At 40.4% G+C, this 23,248-nt stretch overlaps 1 protein-coding gene across 1 annotated transcript in view; it reads left to right on the top strand.

Annotated features, from left to right (window-relative positions):
* RELN (reelin) overlaps window positions 1–23,248 on the top strand; it is a gene marked incomplete at its 5' end in the record, with an annotated part of 296,306 nt that overhangs the window by 190,149 nt on the left and 82,909 nt on the right. The window contains 7 exons of the mRNA XM_082479306.1: window positions 1,019–1,128; window positions 4,057–4,123; window positions 5,071–5,304; window positions 5,932–6,093; window positions 10,367–10,603; window positions 16,370–16,562; window positions 19,217–19,329. Of these exons, the coding sequence (XP_082335432.1) occupies window positions 1,019–1,128; window positions 4,057–4,123; window positions 5,071–5,304; window positions 5,932–6,093; window positions 10,367–10,603; window positions 16,370–16,562; window positions 19,217–19,329 (1,116 nt within the window). The remainder of the gene's footprint in view (window positions 1–1,018; window positions 1,129–4,056; window positions 4,124–5,070; window positions 5,305–5,931; window positions 6,094–10,366; window positions 10,604–16,369; window positions 16,563–19,216; window positions 19,330–23,248) is intronic.

Raw genomic sequence — 23,248 nt, 5'->3', positions numbered from 1 at the left:
GGTCTCCCTGGCTGCCCAGTGATGAAATTTGAAATATATGGGGCTCCTTCTGTGGTATAATATTATTTTTCTGATGCCAAAGATAAATTACAAAAAAAAAAGCAAACCAACAACCCATGGACAGCATGCTGGTAATTAGAAGAAAAGTTATACCTTGTCAAAGCCACAAAAGTTTTTTTCTGAGTCAGAGGAACCATCAGTCAAAGCCATATTTACATTCTCAGACACCTTTACTCACTTGGAATCCCATTATTAGGCTACAATGAAGCACATCCTCTGTACTTCTGCAGATGGAGAAGGTTGTTAGTGTCACTTTCTTATAGAAAACCTTCTCTTTGTTGTCTCTTGGTCCTGTTCTGACCATAAAATGAACGTGAAATCTTGTTGCACAGTGCAAATCCCACGACTCTCTATCCCTCTGTGTCCCAACTTCCACAGCCACATCAGAGCAGTAGGTATGACCACGAGAAGAGTGTAGTTGAAGCATTGCTATCATCTGGTGACCCCCATTTCTATACTATTTTCATAGGGACCATTACCCCCGGTGTGTGTAGGAAGTGTAGCCACTATGGATGACATGAGAATGATGGTCCAGACCACAGCAGGCCAAATCCTCTGTCCCTCTCTTCTTCCCCCAAGGGGTTCCACCAAAAAGAGTTCAGTCATACGGAAAGGTTTAACACAGTATGCAATTTAGAGATGTTCACTGTGATGGGGGAGTTGCTGTAGCAAAGCAGGTTAAGATCTTTGCTGACTTCATGCATTCATACAGGAAAAGTAATGGCTGGGGTTTATAATCGAATAATTAACATTCTTATATTGTAGGAAAAAATGGGCCGTGGCGTTTTTTTTAAACATATTTTCAAAAGGTGCAGTAACTTCACGGCTTCATTTGAGCAGATTTTAGAATTAAAAATTCTCACAAAGCTTCCAGTATAAGTAAACACATCTGCAAAACATACATGTGCTTAACAACTAGCAATGTAAAATGTTAGTATTTGTGTTACATGTATTTCAGGTGGAACCGAATAACTATTCCCCTTCCCAATGCGGCATTAACAAGTGACACCAGGATTCGATGGAGGCAGACGGGACCAATCCTTGGAAATATGTGGGCAATCGATAATAGTTAGTATTCTTATCCATGATCGCGATACATCAGAAGAGTAAATTTCTATATGCTGCTCCAAGTAAACGTAATTTCCAGAATCACAGGTCAAAGGATTTTCAGTTTGTTAAATTCCTCCACTTGGTACCAAGTGCGTTTTGAAGCTAGAGGGGAATTCTGTCATTTGAAAAGACAATAGCCTAGTAGATTACCCTTTCTTTTTTTTTTTTTAATTGAATGCTTTCCAGGAAAAGATATTGGTGGCAAGGGCTTAATATAACATTTCCTCTGACTGCTTAGTCCTAATTAGGTAAATAGGTACTACACTAAGGACATTTACTGTGCCAGCCTAAGGAACAGTTACAGCATCTGGGACATATTTTTCCTTCTGGAGATAGAAAACCTTCATAAAGCAATGTTGCTACCAAACACTGACAAAACTTTTACATTGTTTACAGCATCTTCATGGGGAAAGTACCATCTGTTTCAGGGAACTATTTTTCTCTTTAGAAATTATTTTCCACCTACCGCTTGTTTAAATGGATGAGAAGAACTGGGAGGCACTTATATTGACTCATATAATTAGAAAACTTAGTGCAGAGGATTACTAAGGCCAGTCTTGAAAGGAAATATTTCAAAGCACAGAAAAAGTATTGAGGAACTCAGGGTAAAATAGATACATGGTATAAAATGCAGAAATAAGCATGATTGAAAGGGCTAACTATGAGAAAGTGCAAATTTGCTTATTAGCCTTAAATGTTTTGGAACTAAGTAGACTACATCCAGAATTTGTTTTGTTAGATCTGTGAAGTATGTCATTTAAAGATTTATAGTGATATGCAGTAGCCCATGAAATTTTGTAATGATTCCTAATAAGGTTTGATATAGAGCCTGGGAATGGTAAATAGTTACGTTTTGCAAAATTCTTAAAATAGATTACTGTCTAGTTTTGAAAATAAAATCCTTGAAGCTGCCTTGATAATGTAATGCTACAAATGAAAGTTTTTCACAAAAACTAATGAAAATTTTTCTCTTAAGCACATCAATGGGATTTAGCATAATTTTGACGTTCTAGATAGAGCATTCATGCTTGTCTCTGGAGATGATGATTTATATCAAAAAGAAAGTTTAAAAGAAGGGAAAATTTAGGTATATATACATAAGATGTGTGTGAATATCTGCAAGGATGAATCGCTACCTAACAAAATGGAGACTGTAAGTGTTGGAGATGCTCACAGAAGTTCACAGAAATAAGAGCAAGATAAATCAATGCACAGATATAAATTCTTTACAACAGAAAACAACAAGATTTTGAAAATTGGTGAACAATTCATATATATCTACACTACCTTTGCTTGTACAACTAAAGACCATTTCATCAAAGGATGCTGTGTGCTACACTCTACCATCTCAAAAGCAATTTTACCAACCATCTGCCTAAAAACTGCCTGCTCTGATATTTGTTTGAGGTGTAGAAACATGACATGGGACTCAAATCTTAAAGATGAACGTATCTATGAGGTTTTGCATGCCTCCTTTGTTCGAAACTAGCGGAACTGAAGCTTTGCACTTTGGCATAGTAGGGAAAGCCTTAGAAATATTGGCAAGCTACTCAAATTCTTGGAGAGAGGAAGATTTTCAAGGATTCAGCACTCTGACTTTTAGCTTCACAACCGTTTCTTATGTGAATTAAGCTTTAAATGAAATCTGGAAGCTGGCCATCTTTTAGAAACACTGGAAAACCGCCAATTTTCATAAAGCTTTTTTCATTTTGAACGGCATCATTACATCTTTAACCCTTCCACTTTTACCACCCCCTCAAAAAGACCTCGAGAGAGACAAATAAATCAAACAGACAGAATAGAATTTTTGCACCCTGAAAGGTGAGAAAATCTAGAAATCGCATGAAGTCTGATGGGAAGTTAGTTACAGGGAGCAGCTAACAGGGATTTAGAGTGCATCTGTCAGGGAGTACTGACACACTGCTGTGATGGGCAGCATCGCAAAACTAAGAATAAGTATTGGTTGTTATAGATGATTTCAAATTGGTGGCTATTTCTATGACATTCCAAAAGTCACAGTGCAAGTGAATGACTCCAAGTAACAGGCATTCTTCAACAGAAAAGATGACACTGCTCATGGTTAAAGCCTATTTATCATATTGTATTGAAAGAACACTGCCCTCAGGTTAACACTTTGGGCTAGACCCAGATTAATGCTTTTCTTTACAGTAGTGCAATGAGATGTAGATTATACTGAGATTTGCTTATCTTTCCATCCTTCATATTTTTCACAAAATATCAACAGTGTTGATTAGGAGTCACTGGAGGAAGAGGAAGTAAAAGAGTAAAACAAGTCTAGAGTATTTTTGAATGCATATGATTTGGAGGTTTATTGCACTGGAAAGAATCAGTTAAAGTGTATGATATTTAGTAGTTACTTACGACATATGAGGGCAAGTTCAAATTCCAGTAAGTCTGGTGAAGTTACAAGTATGAGGATTTCAGTGAGAGAAGCAGCAACACATTTAAAAAATCTACAAGGCCACTATTAGAATGTACAAATATTGCATTACATCTCCAAAATAAGACGAAGAAAATGGAAGGCAAGAAAATGGCCAATGCATAGCAGATCATCTAATCTCTTTCACGATCTTAGAAGATCAGGTACATCGATTAAAACATCACTAGGGTCTCAAGCCACAGATAAACATTACCCATTAAATAATAAATTATTGCTGGCTATCCATGACACAGAGCATAATTCCATTATGTTCTACAGAAGGATACAACCAAATGCATTTTATGCTTTTGTAGACCTCTTGCAGCTAGCGGGATTAAGATAAATACAATAACCGTATGATCAGATGTGTATACATTCTTGTATTCATTATATTCTGTTTATCACATAACATAACCCTTCATTTAACTGATTTCTTTTCTCTGCAGTTTATATTGGTCCATCTTGCCTCAAATTCTGCTCAGGGCGAGGACAGTGTACTAGAAATGGCTGCAAGTAAGAGTTATAATTCAGTACTTGTATTTGATTTCTGTCACATAGTTCACTTGATGATCGGAAAGTTGAAGTGATTTTCATTTCGGCCCTTGCTTTTTGAGGTGACCAAATGTAAAACTAGCATAGCTCCCGGAATGCATAAAGTTCACTGGAGACCTAAAGATCAATCTTTCTAAACAGCAGCATATTTGATTTTTTTTCTATAATTGTCTTTTGGGAGAGCGTCTAAGTTCCAGATCATCTTAAAACGTGCTACAGAGCACACTGAAATGTCAGTGATGCATGCTTTATACTGGTTTTAGAGGTGATTTGGGACTGTATCACTCTTACATTAAATTAAATTAAATCACAATTTTCATAGTTCTAATATCCCATAGCCTAACAGACCTCAAGGAGAGAAGGTCAGCACTCCGCTTCTTTCTGAAAGTCTGGCTTTTTAAACAGGTTCCAGCCTAAAAGGGAAAGGTACTTATTCAAACCCAGTAAGCACATTCAAAATATTGGTGTAACTACTTTCAGGTATTATTAACAAGAGCATGACGCACGGGACATTCTGTTCTGTTACTCAGTTTCTTGTAATCACATCTGATATGCTACAGATAAAAGCAAATTAATCATTTTACAAATGAACAACTGTAACTTATGTTGGCAGTATTTTTGTTCCAAAAATGAATAAAAATATTTCTGTATTGTGCGTTATGCGTAGATTGGTGGGTAGTTCATAACTGTAATTTTTTTTGATCAGAAAAGTAAGTACAAGCTAAAAGAAAGTCATTGGCTATGTAATACCTAAATGAAGTTTAAAGAGGTTCTTGGTCCTTAGATTTGAGAGGGACTTTGTAAGCATCTTCGGTTCATGAACAACTGCAGCCACTGTGTTGGATTGCCAACCACCCACAGGAGAAGATGGGTCATTAATTACACTGTTCACTCTTCCTTACCCGCAGGTGCGACCCCGGCTTCTCAGGGCCGGCGTGCGAGATGGCGTCACAGACCTTCCCCGTGTTCATCTCGGAGAGCTTCGCCAGCTCCCGCCTCTCTTCCTACCACAATTTTTACTCCATCCGGGGAGCTGAGGTCAGCTTCGGCTGCGGGGTCCTGGCCAGCGGCAAGGCCCTGGTCTTCAACAAGGATGGGAGGCGCCAGCTTATTACCTCCTTCCTTGACAGCTCCCAGTCCAGGTGAGAGGGGGAAGAGCAGTAATGTGAGGCAAAGAAGCTGGGGAACCCCTCCCCTTCCAGCTACGGCCTTGTGTATTGTTAAGTCGATTGTTGTAGCAGGAAGAAAAGTTTTAAAAAAACTCCTAGTTCCATATTTTGATGGTGATTTCATAGCCTTGTCTTTTTTCCTCCTGCTTTGTAAACAACAGAGCCCAAAACAGACTGGAGGGAAGTTATTGTACAGCTTGGGTGGAAAATATGAAATGTTAATATCAAACCTGAGCGTCAAAGCCAAGTGCTAGTTAATTATTTATAAGGTTGTGTTTATTTGACAGCTTGTGGCAGCTGATTAGATCCATTCACTATCTCTCCCTCCCCTTCAGTGCCTAATAAATAATTAAATGCTGTAATGATTGGCGTTTTTTAACTGTGTGCCACATTGCATTACTTGACAGTAAAAACAAATTGCATGTACAAAACCCCATAACTGATATTTATCAAAATTTGTCTAGATTGAGAAGATCTGAAAACAACCTGGTTAGGAAAAAAAAAAAAAAAAACAAAAAAAAAAAAAACCAAAAAAAAACCAACCCAACCATCACACTATGCAAATGGTACCCTGTAAATCCTTGTGTAATTCTGATCCAGGTTCCTGCAGTTCACACTCCGCCTGGGCAGCAAGTCAGTGCTGAGTACCTGCAAAGCACCCGACCAGCCCGGGGAAGGAGTGCTGCTGCACTACTCCTACGACAACGGCATTACCTGGAAACTACTGGAACACTATTCTTATCTCAACTACCACGAGCCAAGGTATATGCATAAATATTACCAGGAGTGTTATCTACGTGCAGATAATGCTGGTAGCGGTAGTCACTGCAATGCGGAGAGTACGTACATCTGCCCACGTGGTGCCGGAGTGAGTGGAGTAAAGATCTTTTATTGCACACTGAAAGTTACTGCTTTTCCTTAAGATTTTGCAGCTGTTCTGGTCACTTCCCATTTTTGCCTGCTTCTATAAAAATGAACACGTGGATTTAACAGCATCCGAGTCTCAGGTGATGTGACAGAACAAGCTGAGACAGCGCGGAATGAGGGGTAGAAATATACTTGTGGGAAATAGGGGCACATCTCTTCCCATGGAAGCAGCCACTTGTAAAGATAAACTAACATAAATTATTTGTAGCTTTGAAGCCATAGATACTTTTACTACACCATCCTCTGGGATTAGGAGTTTGCGGGCAGCACAGGACAACTGAAACAAAGTCTGACCGTAAGGATGTCCCTCAGCCACCAGGGGAATTCCACCTGCTGCTGTTATGACGGGGATTACACAACTTTGTGCCTGTGCCTGTGGGTGGGACTCAGTGGCCCAGGAGGTCCTGCCAGTGACTGTGCCTGGGAATTGTGCAAATCACAAAGAAGCCAAACAAAGAACTCATCTCACCGAGCAGCAGCTATGTTTGGTGTCAGATTAGCGAGGAATGTATCTGATGTACTTAGAGAAGGTATTCTTTACTGTTTCGTTTGTGACACCATCCACCAATTATAATAAAGCAATGCAAAATCAGGAGTCTCCATGAGCACACCTGTACCGCAAGCCCAGAACAATCTGGGCTGGCTCTGTGCAAACCCACTCGGACCTGGAAGCATCCACCTTCACAGGGTGCTGCAGCAGATCCGATAAATCCCAGTGAAAGGAGATGCTCTGTGAGGGGGCACACGGGAGGCAGAGCCAACAGTGGCCTTGCAGGTCCCATCCCAGCTGGTCCATTCCTGCCCACGGGGGGCTTTGCACGGGGTATTGCCCCGTGTCCTCTTCTCTACCCTTCCACCCAGTTCCAGGATAGTGCCCGAGTCAACCCCAGGGCTGGGACTGTACGTAGTCTGCAAGTCACTTTAGCTACTTATAACTTTCATTATTTATATTTATTGAGCTCAGATCAGCGCATTTAAAAAAAATATTGGATTTCCTCATCTTGTTAATAACTACAAAATTGCAATATACAGAATGTGATTAAGAATATTCTAATGAAAAAAAAAAAAAAAAAACACAAAACTTGTGACATTTCCTGGGAACTATGAGAAATCCTCTCAAAAATCAGAGAGGAATGACTGTGTTTGGTAGAAGTATACTGCATGTAGACTTTAATTTCTGAAGTTTTAAATGTTTGCAAAGGAAAGATGCTACAAACTGGAATACTCATAGGCTTTCTTCAAAATTTCCTTTCCCATTCTTTATTATAGTCACATATATATTTTATATGGCCCTGTTTCTAATTCTTAGATTCAAGATTACAGCTGTAGGAATTATATTTCCCTAAAGGTTTTTAATATATAGCACTATGAAATTTTTATAACAAAAAGGAAAATACACATTATGGTGACTGATTTTAATGAAGTTTAAGATATAAATGTAGCAAATTATATTGATTCCAGAGACTTTTTTTTCGCTTTTTGAGTTTAAGTGTGAAACACTATTTCTGTTGTTATGACCGGCACAACTTACACAGGTTAGAAAGGATTTGCCATGGGATTTTTATAGTCCACTCTAGGTAGATAGAAAAATGACAGACATACAAACCTGAAGATAATGCTGGCAGTAATTATGATGAAGAACATGAAGAAAGCTTCACCTTTTCATATTATGTTGTCTGAAAATATCAGCATTTTTGGTAACATAGATGGACTGCTGCGAAGTTTGGCAATCAATCTGTATCCAGAAATTTAATTAATCTTCAGTCATACAAAAAATAATTACACATTTAATGTTCTACTGAAAAGGTGCATTTAATCTGCTAACATTTGACAGCTGCATTTTTCTTCTGAGCAGAACAGCGGTGGCTTTTCAATATTAGGTATGCGCATAGCTTGAAAGAATGAGATCAGAGCAAAGGTCTCCCAGCTGGTTTTTAAGAAATCTAATGGTAGCTGGTAATGTTAGTAGGAACACTTTTCTTCTCTGCAGCAGAAAAGTCATTAGCAAGAATCACCCTCCCTCTCCATCTATCTCCAACAAATCAAAGCCAGACGGAGAAGCTGTCATAACTGGAGATGTAGTCAGGTTCTGCATACTAACATATGTGCCCTATACAGTGGTTTACACCAACGTTTTTAAATTGTGTTTGCTTAATCCCCTGGGATGAGAAATTTATTTTAGCATGTGTTAAATATTTTAACATCTGATGGGTGTATCAGTGGTGTATGTCATGATTTAGGATTTTCTGTAAATTACTGTCAGTGAGAATTAGTGTCCACATGAGCAAGCTTATGAGAGTTAAGAGTGAAAGGGAAGATGCAGGCATCAGAGACAGTCACCCGCAGCCAAATATACCCAGGATTATCCCAGAGCATTAGTTCGCACAAGTGCCAAGTGCTTCACAGCATACGCTGGTCACAGTGCTCCTCCTAGCCCGGGTACCGGCTTTCCTCGGGTTCACCCTACTGAACCACGGGAGATAAAATCTTTGGTTCCTTTTGCATCACTAGTGATTTAGTGTCATTTGTGCCTTTAAAAATTGACCTAAAAAGCTGTGGAGTTGCTGCTTATTAGGAACCCTTGGTAGAAGGGGAGTCCTTGTAGTTTATTCACTAAGTGCCAGAGAGCAATGGGGCTTGGTCTTTCTCTTAGAAGGGTGTGAAGTCGTTCAAGCATGTTTATTTGAGAGGCAAAAGAAACATATCTGGCATACGTAAAGTGTGTGCGCCGCTGGTCCCTTGCCATGGGGACGTGGCAGCCATCACCTCTGGCTGTCCCTCGACACTGCTCTCTCCAGCCTACAACTGGCAGAAAGCAGCTCCTAGAAATACCAGCCAGGACTTTTCGAGCGCTTCCCACCTGTTTAGCCAAGCCGTTTGATTTTTTCTTGCTAACAGATTAAGGTATTCTTCCTTAAATTCAATGTGACATTAAACAGCAGCATTACAAATTTATTCTTTACAAGAACAGTCTAGCAAGTCACTTTTAGAAGTGTGGGTTTGCACTAAGAGTGCCAAAGGCTCGTGACTGTTGCATAAGCACAGAACAAAAGATTACAACAACGGGCAGCTTAGAAAGCCTTACATCTGGAAAAAAATTGGTGCTCAGGTATAAAATGACGTTTCCAGTTTACCTGATTTGTCATTTCATCCACATTTCCTCTAAAAGAGAAAGAAAAGTATCAGCTACATGATGAGCTTGCCAAAACCCCTTTTGCCAGCAAGTAATTGTACACCGATGGAGACAAATGTCCCTGTTGCCAGTCTGCTTCACAGCTCACGTGCGTTGCGTGGGGCACCATGGTCCTGGTGATTTATGGAGCTTTCAAGAAGGTGTTGTTGCTGTGGCAATTAATGCAAGCTCCCTGCTGCTGTGTACGATAATTGCTCCTGGAAATTAGATATTACTCTTAATTTTCTTTGCAGTTTGTCAATTATAGGTTTGTTGACATAGCTGCCATGACAAATCAGGTGACCTTGCATACCAGGAGAAGCGCCTGAGACTCACCTCTAGTTGCATCTCTATGCAACTAGAGAAGAAAAGTGTGTGCCATAAGAGACTACACATAATCACAGTCTGACAAAGATGAACCTTTTCCGCTTGAATGTGGCAATTTATAGCGATGGGTTCTTCTAGGACAAGAGCAACACAGGCGTGACGTCAGTGCTGGGCAGAAACAAGTACAGATCTTAAGAAGATGCATCTCTTCAGATCAGGATAAAATCCACTGAGTCTGAGAAAGTGGAGCTGGAATTTGTAACTCCTTGTCAGCTGATCATCCTTTTGGCAGTCTAAGCCCCTGGCCTACAGCTGGGTTTCAAAGCAACCGTAAAATTTACAGAGAGTTCCAAAGTAGCAGCAAAGTTTACAAAATTGGTGGGTTTTGCACATGGCTACCTTTCAATAAATACGTTGACTACCAAAGAACTAGCAATTCCCCTGTTCCTGTCACTGGTAGAAGCTATACCAGTAGACGCTAAGGTATTTGTGGGCTGAATTTAATCCATGATTTTTAGAGCCAGTAGGAAAAAATAACCATAAAATACATCCCCATGGAATTAATACAAACAGCAAAACTTTCAATAAAATAATTGTTTTGTTTTCCAGGATAATTTCAGTGGAGCTGCCTGAAGATGCAAGACAGATTGGCATTCAGTTCAGGTGGTGGCAACCGTATCACTCTTCTCAAGGCGAAGATGTGTGGGCAATCGATGAAATCATCATGACTTCTGTGCTTTTCAATAGCATCAGTCTGGACTTCACCAACCTAGTTGAAGTCACGCAGTCTCTGGGATTCTACCTGGGAAACGTCCAGCCCTACTGCGGTCATGACTGGACTCTTTGGTGAGAAGCACATATTCGTTTCTGTTCTGCTTTTGTTTCCTTTGTCTATTCATCCTCCTAGGAACCAAATGGTTTCTGCAAATGAGTCTTTCTGGCAGCTATTCAGAGTAATTGTGTCTCATCCTCACATTATGGACAAAAATACAGTCACTAATCTAATTGCAATTAGCAGTAAGTTTTTACACCTCATTGGACAGAGAATTATTTTGATGGTAACTTTGAATGTAGCATTATTTCCCCACAAAATATTTAAAGAATATCCTAATAGAACCAATTTAAAAAAATATCATAATCGTCACTTAAAATCCAGTCAGGTTAAAATGGGTATACAGGTGATGAAACAATCTGTTAAATACAGACTCTGAATATTTTGTAAGTGGTGTTCAGATCTGTGTACATAGCCATGTACATACACTCCAAAATGGAAAGTCAGCAGAATGTTGGTAGAATTTGTAGTTATTTTGTCTGGTATTATATACATTTAGTCATTTACACCGTGATCAGCATTATGACATATTGCAATTATGCCTAAAATGGGCTATGTATTTAGAAACAAAAGAAATAAAACATCACCTGTGCCAAAGCTAAAAAAAAAAAAAAAAAGGAAAGAAAAGAAAAAGAAGTGAAAAACAAAGGAAAAGAATTCTGTTAGGATTATGTAAAGATAAGCTTTTTTAGTAAAACGTTAACCTGCTTCACAAAAATTAAATTCTGGAGTACACAAGTGTAACATTGGGAATTAATGCAAGGGAAGCTCAATTTAATCTCTATGTTTTGATTAAAACTAAATAAGTTCCGTGCTAGTCCGATCAACATATAAACTCAGTATGGCTTTAATTGGCATAGATATATTTATTTGGAGAAAGTACAATCACAGTAATTATAGAAAACCTCAAGAAAATATAAATAATTTTAGCGTCCCCGTGGGCACTCAGAGAAACACTGCTGGAATTTTATTAACAAGTATCTCTGAGCAATCTGATTTGACTTTCTGATCATCTGTCAAACTAAAAGGAGTTGGCTTAGCAGTAAGAACAACACCGAATGTGTTCTAGCGGTGATAATGAGGCAGTAGAAGCACCATTAACCACTTTAATAAGGACAAGGAAGGTACTCGCTGCTCATTAAAATGAAACAACATGTTAGGGCTCAAACCGTTTGCATCTTCTTCATCAAAGAGTGGGAATGAAAGCCCTTTAATGACATTGTTTTCCCTCTGTTCTTGTAAGACCAGTTTATCACGGGGAGGGGGGTAGGTTCTTTAAGATAGCAGAGGCTCCTCTGTTTTCCTCCTGTGACTCTAAATAAGAATCAAAATAATAAAAGCTGAGCTAAATTCTCCATCCCATATATTGGCTAGGATTTGTAGTGCTCAGTCATAGTGGAAATGTTGAACTTTCCATGCATCAAATAAAGAATCAAAGCCTTTGCAATATTTCCTTACTATTTATGTATAAGTATTTTTCATTATCACTGGAAGACATGAACTCTATCCTTCACTGACCTTGTTTCTCTCAAGGGAAATTTTTAAACTTATACAAACTCTGTACAAATAGCTGCTAGTTAAATTAATTATTGTTGGCTTTTCCCAGCTGTGAGTCCATTTGGTTCTCATTTTCTAACTCATGACTTTCTATGAGCAGAGTTTGCAGTAGCACTGACACCATCCTCTTGAGAAAAGTCTGACAACTGCTTTTTCATTAATAGAACTATGGTAAATATGCTATAAATCATTTTACAGCGTGTCATCCCCTTGCCCATTTTCGCTGAATTGCCTTTAATTGTCTATTAGGCCTCTGTTTCTGCCTCAGAATCTGTAAATCTGAAATATTTATCCATAAAATTGGGGAAAACTGAGGAAGGAGATTTTTATTTTTATTTTTGTTGAAGAGGGGGGTTGTTCTTTTCAGTATCTGGCTTCATTTAGAAAAGAGGCGTTTGTTTACATACGTATGTTTTGAGCAAAGGTGATTTTTGAGTGTTTTATAATGGTCTGTATCTGGAACAGTCACTTTATTTGATTGCAATCGTCAACATTTGGTTTCAGATTGCTTCTTAGACCTTATTACAGCAAGTGTATTGAGTATACTGAAAGGATGCCAGAACACTTTTAAAATAAAATTTTAATGATGTACGTTAATTCATCACTTCTCCAAAATGTTCGTACACAGGCAAAGTTTTGACCCAAATGCCTCTGGAGCATTTACAGACTATTTACAGCCACTTGCTGAAATGCATTCAAGTATTGATAAGGATGCTAACACTTACTTTTTTCTCTTTTTTTAAAATGTTCATCTTGACACAAATAAAATAGCATTATATAAATAAACTGTCTTCAGTCAGATTACGACATTGTGATTTAACTCAATGTAACAGACAATAGAGTCCCTGAAGCAGCCAGGGGGAAGACTGTAATTCTGGCTTACAATGAGCTATCCTTATGGAGCATTATAATACAGTTGCCTTACATCGGCTTGGTAGTTCACCTCTGTTTATAAAATGTTTTGTCTTTTAGATTAATTATTACTCCGTAACATGCAGAAAGTTTCTTTCAGGTAATCGACTTAATTAAAATATATTAATACACTTAGGAATTATTTAGCAAAGTAGGTCTGATGCGATGTAAAAAGACATAAACGTCTCCTGCCTTTGACGGAAGCAGAGCTGGGGCTGGCATGAGCGTTTGGCCATCACGTCAATATTCTCGGTCAACGCAGCTTTACAAAAGCAGCTGCATCCATGCGGCTTTTCAGTATTCCTGAAAGTACCGGCCTTGAAAACATGGTAACTCTGGGGATCCCAGAGCAGTTTGGAGCAGTGCAGATTGGCTGACATTGGCTGTGATATCATTCCCAGAAGTACCAATTAGTTGGCAGTGCTTTGAGAGAGAGTGATTGTTCTGAGGGCACCTATGGGTATTGTGTTCCTGCGCCTCCGCAGGTCTAATTATATACGCGATAGAAACCAACTAACAGCTACATATTTATACAAAAATGTGGCCGCTGCATTCTCATTTCTGAAGATTTTTTAGTTAATTGTTGTCATGCCAGGGACATTCCTCTGTCTTTTACAAAATCCAGAAACATATTCCAGCTGCGTGACTCCCAGAACAAAGAAAACATTTGGTATTCCAGCAGAAGAGCATACCCCTAACCATGTACATGAGAGAGCTGGAGAGTAAAAAAGTGGAAAGTGAGGTGGAGCCCCCACCTTTAATGCTACCCTTGTTCAGCTGGAGGCAATTTGTGGATGACAAAGGACTTTGTGAACCCATAATGTGATTTTCTCTCCTTAAAAGAGCTTCTTATGGAGCATCACAGATTGTCTTCATCTCATCACTTTTCACCTGTCTTTAATATCTATTTTAAAGAGCTGTTTTGCCTTTAAAACTATGCTTACTTAATGTACTGTGTACAATATTCTGTGGCTAAATGAAAATGAATACTAAACTTAAAGTGTTTTAATCATGACCTGGATGCCACCGGTGAAAAAGACCACAGTTCAAGATTATTTTTTTCTAGTTTTACACCAGTAATATGGAATAGAGAGAATTTTTGTGGAGACAAAGACAAAATGAAACATTTAATTCTTTGCACCTATGCTGAGTACCTGTCCTTCACTTCTCTTCCATCACTTTGGGGCAGACAGCTTCTGGGCAGGTGCTTCATCAAACTGTTTAATTTCAACTCCTTTATTCTGTTCAGATGAGCTTTAGGTAACTGATGTGTTGTGCCCAGGTTTATATGTGCAATGCCAAAATCATTTTCCAAATCTTTCCCACATATAACTTTCAGCTGATTACACTGCATGTGGCTGACTGATACCTGAAGAGTCTGGTTGTACTGGCACAGATTTCCCAGGAGGGCTTCAGTAAAACTTTGATTTCCCACATCAGCCATGAAATTTCAAGCTACACTGTAGACATTAAAACCATGTCAGACCAAGGCAGCTTTAACTTTTAAATCTGCAGTATTTGTCATTTTGAAAAGTACAAGATAAAGTTTGGAAGAGAAATAAATTCAGACATTATCCAAACAAATTCTTCTGAGCTGCATTGTCCTAACAATGAAGCCACAAACCATAGGTTGCCAGTTGGACCGCTGATGAGTGTACATTACATCCTCTGCTCAATTTAAAATTATCCTTCCCATTGAGAAGAAAAACACTGACAACACTGACTGAAAAAGCAAACAGTGGAGATACAGTTTTCCAAGGCAACTTGCTGCCTTCTGGTCCAGTTGTCCATGACAGTGCCCTAGCAGGGAAGGGAATGTCCATCCATAGTCTGTTCATGGTGCTGATCGATGTAGACTGGGCAGTTTCGTATGGTGCTATGAGCTGGATCATCCCTTAGGAAGTGAAGCCACAGAGAGCAAGGTCAGAGAGTAAAAAGGAGCCTGGTTCTTAACTGGTGCTAACAACAATTTGATAATGAAGAAATAATGTCAACTTTCAGTGATTTCTTCTAAAGCTTTAAGATAGGATGCTGGCATTTATGGCTTAACTGCTCTCTCTGGAAAGGAAGCTATAGAAAACCATGTGGGTCAGTGAATTAATCTAAAAGAGTGCTAAGTAATGCTGACTTGCATTCCCAGTCCTTACACTGAGTCTGTTGTGACCTTGAATTTTACAGGGTTTTATTGTATGAAAATTAGGGTTTCTCATTTAAGATGATAAACTGTAACTTACGCAACCATAAGGGCAAAGCTGAACCAGATTATTCTCTTCACCACTACTGTCCTGAGAGTAGTTTCTTACTGCTGCATGATGATTTGCAGGAATTTTCTTTTGAGAGATGCAATCCCTATCCTAAATTGTTCACGTTTAAGAATAGTCTTGGAAAATGTTGAAGCTGAAAGGACTACAGTTCTGCTGAAGACACTAGCTAAGCATCTCAAACTACAGAGAGGGAGACAATTTTCATTCTACATGAACTTCCTTAAAAACATTCTGTTTTGAAGGCTAGTGTGCAGGATTCAAATTTTAAATTGTTATTACCTCCTCCTCTCTTGCAGTTGCTTTTTTTTTTTTTTTCTTTTGAATAGTGCATGGAAACCCGCCCTGCATTTAGATTGACTAACCTTGTAATTTGAACTATATATTGTGTTACTGTGTATGTGATAACTGGGTCCCTTGTATCACATATGAGGCTTGGTGTGCTCCAAGCATTACTAGTGCCAAAATTATCTTCTCCAATCCACTAGGTAATGTGTTATAACTCTATATTAGTACATCCTGCAGAAAACAAGCCAAGGATAAGCAATATTAATTCTGAAACACAGTCTTAAGTCAGTGAATGCATTGCATATAGAATCACTTGAAAATCAATGAAATGAAAAGTCTATGTAATAAGAACATTTTAAACTAAATGCCGTGTGTCTTTACTGTCCAGTGCTTGAATGAAATTATAGCTGTTACTGTGACATGACCTTAGGCAATGGACACTCCTGGGAAAATGAACTTTCTTTTTGTTGTTTTTTTCTGTATGTTATCCTTTGCTTGATCCTAACTTGATCCTTAATACAAAGAGCATATAGTATGAACTAACAGAATAATTCAGTGTTTCACACACTGGGATACAGTAAGACCTTCCTGGTAATTTCCAGAAGTACCAACGGGAAGAAGCTTGTGTGCGTGGTCTCATCCCATGTGCCAATCTGCAGAACAAAGAAAGAAGTAGCACTGTATTTAACACAGAACCACTCATAATGTTCCCTTCTGAAATATTTTGGAGATGGATCTTGATTTTTTCCTTACATCTCTCAGTTTTACAGGAGATTCGAAGTTAGCTTCTAGCATGCGCTACGTGGAGACCCAGTCTATGCAGATCGGAGCGTCGTATATGATACAGTTCAACTTAGTGATGGGCTGCGGTCAGGAGTTTACTCCTCATATGGACAACCAAGTGAAACTGGACTACTCCACCAACCATGGCCTCACATGGCATCTTGTTCAGGAGGTGAGGCTGGCAGCGAGGACCTTTGTCTTCCATAAACTCTGCTTGTACAAAGATCAGCCGAAATGTACTGATGGCATTGGGTGAAGGAGGATGTTTTCCTCATTCCCTTTTCTACAAAGAAATTCTTAGTTGGATCAGTCAAAATAACTAATATAAATATTTAAACTGTTCTTCATGATATTTGGAAAAAAGGTATGTGAGAACCAGAAACACAAAATTGTGACAGGAATGGACCAAGGCTGCGAAAAGAACTGGGGCACAGTTAGAGCTGCAGAGTAATGGCTGAGATCTTTCCTGTGCTATTGCTTTGTTTTTCAAAGCAAAATGCGTCTACTGTTTCCTGGAATTTAAACGGATAGAAATTCTTTCTGCCCTTGTGCGCAGCCATTTCGTAAATGGAAAGTGCATTCCTTCGGGGGATTGTAATGTAGAGCCTTTCATCTCCCATCCCTGGTTCAAACACAGTCCAGGGCCATAATGACCGGCTGTTTCCCCATCTCTGCTATAAGTGCAAATAGCAGTGTTGGCGGCTATTTCCCCGTGTGGCTCAGCCCTATCTCAGCACAAATGCAATAGCACATTTCGCCATATTTTGTGCTTTTGTTTTCCCTGTTAGACAGCAAGCCGGACTTTCCCTGGCTCAGGGTGAACTAACCCAGGTCCTTCAGCTGCCTCCGAGCAGGTTCAGAGGATGTCAGGGAACTGGTCCTGGTGCCTTTTCACTGCGTGCTTTGTAGCTTCACAGAGGGGTTTGGACGCCCAGTCCCACATCTTCTATGAGCAATGAAAACATCGTCCTGTTACCTTTTGCCATGTTGTGTTCCACCACGTTTACTTTGGTGGGCAGAGAAACGGCAATAATTGAATATTTAAACTTTGCAATCCAAGTAATGCTTTCTAACCTTAAACAGAATTCAGAGGAAAGCTATAATACTGTATTTCAAACGATGTTCATGTCTTTTATACCTAGCAGCCATCATCATGGTGTCCAAGAATAGTTCCTAGTGGTGTTTGGGGTTTGTCCTTGCCATCAACGGAAGATCAGTTGCCTTCAGATTTTAGTGCTCCTTTCCTCTCTCAGTGGAGCTGAGTTCAGAGAGAAGAATTTGCAGCCAAATCATTTTTCTTACACCGCCCATGTTGCTATGATAAAAGAGTAATAGAGGAGGCTATTTGTAGTATATTTCAAGGACATAATCTGGCAAATACACAAAACACTAATTAATTAAAATGTTTGAAAGTTTTGTTTGCTTCGCACACACTGATCAGATCCTCTTTTATAAGATCTTGTAAGGGAGATGAATCAATGAAAAATGTTTGAAAATTGCTGGAAAGGAAACTAAGCCTTTAGAAAACCTAGTGAAAAAAAAAAACGTAACACAGTAAGTTATCACATCTTCATTTAATACTCTAAGACATGTGAGAAGTAAATTTCTCTGTAAAATAATATATTCTGTCCTTCTTCATATTTAATATATATCAATTGCTATATTTTTTAACTATATAAAATGTCTTAGTTACTTTAACTGCAATAGAGAATCACTGCTTTATTATTAGTTTCATAGCAGTCAAAGTAGGCTACTTGCATAGGCAGGTGTCTGTGCCAAAGGTCCCCCTTGTGCCTGACGCCGCAGATGGGGATGAGCACAGCAGCAAACCACAAAAGGCTCTCAGAGACGTGGGGATGGTCAGGAGGACCTGTGCTCTGGGAGCAATGGCAGAATGGGCTCTCTGAATGGGTAGCTAGAAAAGGAACACACAAGTTGGTAATAACATTCAAGCGCCTTATTAGTACCTCTTCGAAATCATAGCACAAAAATTTCGGGCACTGTTCTGGCAATCTGTAAATAAATAAATGGAATACTGCAGAAAAATGGAGTAACATGGGAAGGGCAGGTCTAGAAAACTCTAAGGGGCTGGGATAATGGAGTGCCTTTATGTTTAGTATAAACAAGATGTGATAATGATTGGTTTTCTGAAAAGAAAAAGAAAATTTGGGGAACAGACCTCTCTAGGAATCTGGGTTAAATACAGGAAGAATAGTAGAAGCAGGAAGGGGGAAGTTACACCACTTGCTGTAGGTTTCAAAGGTAATAGAGCTGCAGAGCATCGTAAGGGCCTCTGGAGGCAACTTCAGTAGACTGCAGTTGGGTGCTCTGACGTGGCTCTGGTGATTCCTACTGCTGCTCCCCACTGCAGACGGAGGGAGTGGAGGGAGCGGAGGGAGTCAGCATCCCCCGGCAGGGGCTCGCAAGTAGGTCTCTGAAATGACTGATATAATGGTCTACAGGGCAGTTTCGTAGACTTATTCTATAGTTGACTTGTAGACTTACTCCATAGTCAGCGCTAAATGCTGGGGTGAGAATAGTAAAAACAATCAGCTAGGCATCCTCATGGAGGAAAATAAAAAATTGCTAGTTACTGATGCTAAATACACCTCTTTAAATGAGTGATATGGCTTTCTCCTATCCTAAATTGTAGTACTGTTAGTTTTCTGAATTTTTTTTGGATCGTGCCAGGATTTTTCTGCTTATGAGTCTTTTCTGCAACATCTGGACCCAGGCAAGCTGCTGGTTCTGCGTATGTTTAACCCTCGCTTCTGTTCCCAATTTTGCCTCAACATTAAATCTGATTTTGAAATATTTTACTTCAAGGAATGTCTTCCAAGTATGCCGAGCTGTCAGGAGTTTACATCAGCGAGTATCTACCACTCCAGCGAATTTACTCAGTGGAGGAGAATCACTGTCCTTTTACCACAGAAGACTTGGTGAGCATGTCTGTCTTTTTTTTTTTTGGTTGGTTGAGTGCAGATAGTTCATCTACTTTTGTATTGCTATGACAAAGATCAGGTCCTCTGTAGGTCATTCTGAAGCCGGTGGGTGGAGTGCCAGGGTACCAGGGCTGACCCGGTTGCGGGTATTTAACATAAAATGCCTTCCCTACATAATTAGAGAGTGAAATGTAGGTGAAGTCACCAGAAACTATTGTTTAGGATTGTTTTTAATACATACTGTGACTCTTCTAATAAAGTTCAGACCTTTTCAAAAATAGTGGCGCTTGTCTGTAAATGGCCCGCTGGAGGAAGGCTTTATTTGGATTGTTAGTTTTTATTTTGCACATTCCTTATTGTTTACATCTTCAGACTAAAGCCTTGTATAAACAATAACTAATGATTCATTTCTGGGAATTTTTTACCTCTTGTTTCTTTTTATAACGTCTTCAAAAATAACATTCTCTTCTACATAAAACAGCGACAAAAATTATCAAAAGCCCTACCCTATTCATCTTATTGTAATCAAACTTGTTTTGCCTGCCCTAACATTTTTATTTATTTAACTAGATGATTTCTTCCTTAATTTATTTTAAAAGCTTTATTATAAGATGCAATTAAAAACTTGACATAAATCTCAATAATCTTCAGGGCTTCCTTCATTTGAGAATTGAATCATTTCAAGTAGGGTTACGCCTTGCTTGTGTTGGACATGAATGCATCACAGCAATTGCAATGAGAGCTGCTCAGATTAAGTTATCATGGTATTTCCCTGTCCTTATCATTTTTCTGCACTCTCCATGGCCTCAACACAACCCATTCCTACCAACTACCCAGCAATGACACCTTCTTCCAAAACACTTGCCATTTTTACTGTACGGCCAGTATTCAGAATTTGCTATTTCCAGGCAAAACATCAGGGACAGATATTGAATCTTTAAAGCGTATCAAGTCACATAATACCAAATGGCACAAGTAAGTCTATGAATAACTGCTTTGTAGTTAGATTATAATGTACTAAATCTTACATGCCATTGTGTGCCACCAGCTTTAAAATCTGTGGCTCATATAGGCACTTAGGAGTTTAAAAAAGTGTCTGCAGTTTGGCAGGATATACTCCAAAGTATGCTGTTATTTTTATATTTATTTATAAGATATATACTGTACTCCAAGTTATTATTATACACTGTATAGTTGATATTAATACCGATGTTGTGGGCCTTTTTTTCTTTAGAATCTAATAATTTTCCTCAGCATATGAGGTGACAGAAGCAAATAATTCCATTTTAATTTAGGAGACTGTGGGGAGAAATTATGATGAAATAATAGCTGGGTTCCTGTTTTATGCTGCGCACAAATCATAAATATTTCACACTCTATCTTGTATCTGAAGGGATTCCCGTCTGTTAGCAGAGTTTTGTTTGTAATTAAGGTACAAATTACCACTGAACATTACTTTGCTCTTCATAAAACACTTTTCCACTACGACTGTGTTGTGCTGCAGAGTAATCGGGGTGAAGAGGAAGGATGGCTGCATGTTCCCCACCAAAAGTCAACACACCAGACGCGTCTCAGCCACTTTCCCTCTTTTTTCCCTCCTTTCCACCAGCAAGGAGCAGACCGAGGGCTCAGTCGCTCCTTTGGGTTCAGATTGGGAGGGGCTTTTTTTTGGCATTTTTAAAGCACGCTGACTAACAGAGGGCAAGTTTCTGCCTTTACAAGCCTGGGGGTTTCTGGTGAACATTTGATGTGCAGAGCTCCTCCCCCACCCCAGCCACACAAAGGGCATCGCCCTGGGGAGCCTGGTAGCAAATATGCTCCGTAGGTCTCTTCTTCGGGGTGCTCTCCCTCCCTCTCCCTCCCCTTCCCCACCCACGCTCCGCTGCAAAAATCATCCATGGGCAAAAAGTTGGCAATGGCCAGGAGGAACAGTGCAGAGGGCGAGAGGCGGGTCTTCTGCCTTCCCAAAATGGGGGCGAGGGCAAGGGGGCTCTGAGGACCTTCCTTCTGGCTCAGCCCCTCAAGACAAGGGCTGCCAAATACACAGCCTGCCCTGCGCTTACTGCTCAGGGAAACAAACCACCTAAACAAGGACTCCAGACCGGGGCTTGAGGTCTCGTTAGCCTTGCTGTGGCCCTTGGTAGCCTCGACGTGCCCTCACGCACCTGCATGGCCCCACGAGGATCGCTGGAGCTTTCAGCCCCGCGCGCACAGCTCCGGGCTGAGGGTTCGCACCTCGGGTGCATAGGTAGCGTCAGGCTGGGGTACTGCGCTCGTGCAGCCGGAAAATCGTTCATAACAGCACCGATTTCTCTTGTAAAACTTTCTGGGCGTGCTGGTTATTTCTGCACATCTGTAGGTGTTCTGCATCTGGCAAGCAGGAGTATACAAGGTCCCTGTGTTTGCCTGAGATTTGGGGCGTTCGGAAATCCGCTGCAGCAGTGAGGCTTGTGTTGGAGAAATGAAACGTACGCACCTGCTTGCTGAAATTGTATTGTACTTGAACTGAACATTTCTAACGCTGATGAAAATTAATTTCAGTTTTATGGGAGGCATTTACATATGAACAGGCCTTAATGAGATACAAGCAGCTGTCAGTTGCTGACTTCATAAACAAATCAACACCTAATGACTGAATGAGAGTTTCAGGATAATTGGGTAAATGTAATTATGGTAACTCAGAAGGTAGCAAATATAATTTTATCAGCTACAAATTTGCATTAGATCGCTAGGTTTTTTAATATCAGGAGAGAAGACATTTTATTTTAAATCACATATCTGAAAAATTTTATAACAGAAAGAACATCATTTCACTTGCAATACATCTGGGACTCGCCATGTGCTTATGTAAAATGTCACGCAACAACAGTGACTTTTATTTGACATCAAGCTGACTCAGATATAGTCTCATCAGAAAGCCAGATAGTCTTCCAGTAGCATCTAAAAAAAAAAAAATTGGAAGAAATACGAGGAACTGTGGAGATTTATTTTGCTTATAATAAAATGCTTTCATAACTCCTGAATACGACGCTTCCCATTTGAAAAGGTGTCCAAATGGTGGCTGCCCAGAAAGCCGGTATTTTATCACTGAGACTGCAGCTGACACTCAGCTTCTTATTCTCTTTTCTTAATCAACATGGCTTTTTTAAATTGTTGATTACCATTTTTAACAGCATAATCCTCTTAAGCCGTTGTTACCTTGAGGTGCAGAGCAGCCTTGGAGAGCTTTCAGGAGCAGCGCGCAGGGCCGGCTTTTCAGCGGCGTCGCTTTTGCGATTGCGACTTCAGCCTAACGCGCGTTTGCCCTCACCCGGAGAGGAGCCCGAATCCGCGCGCGCTTCTGCTGCCCGCGGCCGTGGGGTGGTGGCCCCGCTCTCCGCCGGCCCGCGGTGGCCTCCCCGCTGGGTGGGAAGGCGAGGGCAGCCCCTCGCCCCGCTGCGGCTCGGGGGCCGCGGGATTCCCACGGCGGGGAAGCTGCTCCCGGGGGAGACCGCTCTTTGTCTGCAGCTTAAAATAACCCTGCCCGCTAGGATGTGGCTCCCTGGGGACGGTCCCCAGCCGTCCGGCTGAGGCACACGCCTCCGTCTCAGCCACACGTTCATCTCCAGGCAGCGGTGCGACTCCTCCCTTCCTCCCTTCCCCCTGAATGAGGGAAACAAGCCTCCTGCCGTCGCCGCATCCGTCGCAGGGGGCTTTTAAGTCATAAGCAGTGCCAAGCTCACCCTCAGCTTGACACGCAGCCGACAGCTGAGACCCAAGGCGGAAGACGGAGCTGCGCCGGCAGCGTGTGGCTCTGTGATCTGCGCCTTGCAGGGTGGCAGTCCCCTGCAGCAGGAGGGAGACGATGAGCTTGTCCAGGGAAACGTTTTGCTCAGGCGAAACCCGTGCGAGCCCCAACTCGGGCTGTTGGCTTTGG

The sequence above is a fragment of the Vanellus vanellus genome (genome assembly GCF_965231255.1).
Source record: "Vanellus vanellus genome assembly, chromosome: 1".
Taxonomy (NCBI): Eukaryota; Metazoa; Chordata; class Aves; order Charadriiformes; family Charadriidae; genus Vanellus; species Vanellus vanellus.
This window is presented reverse-complemented; position numbering and strand designations above follow the sequence as displayed.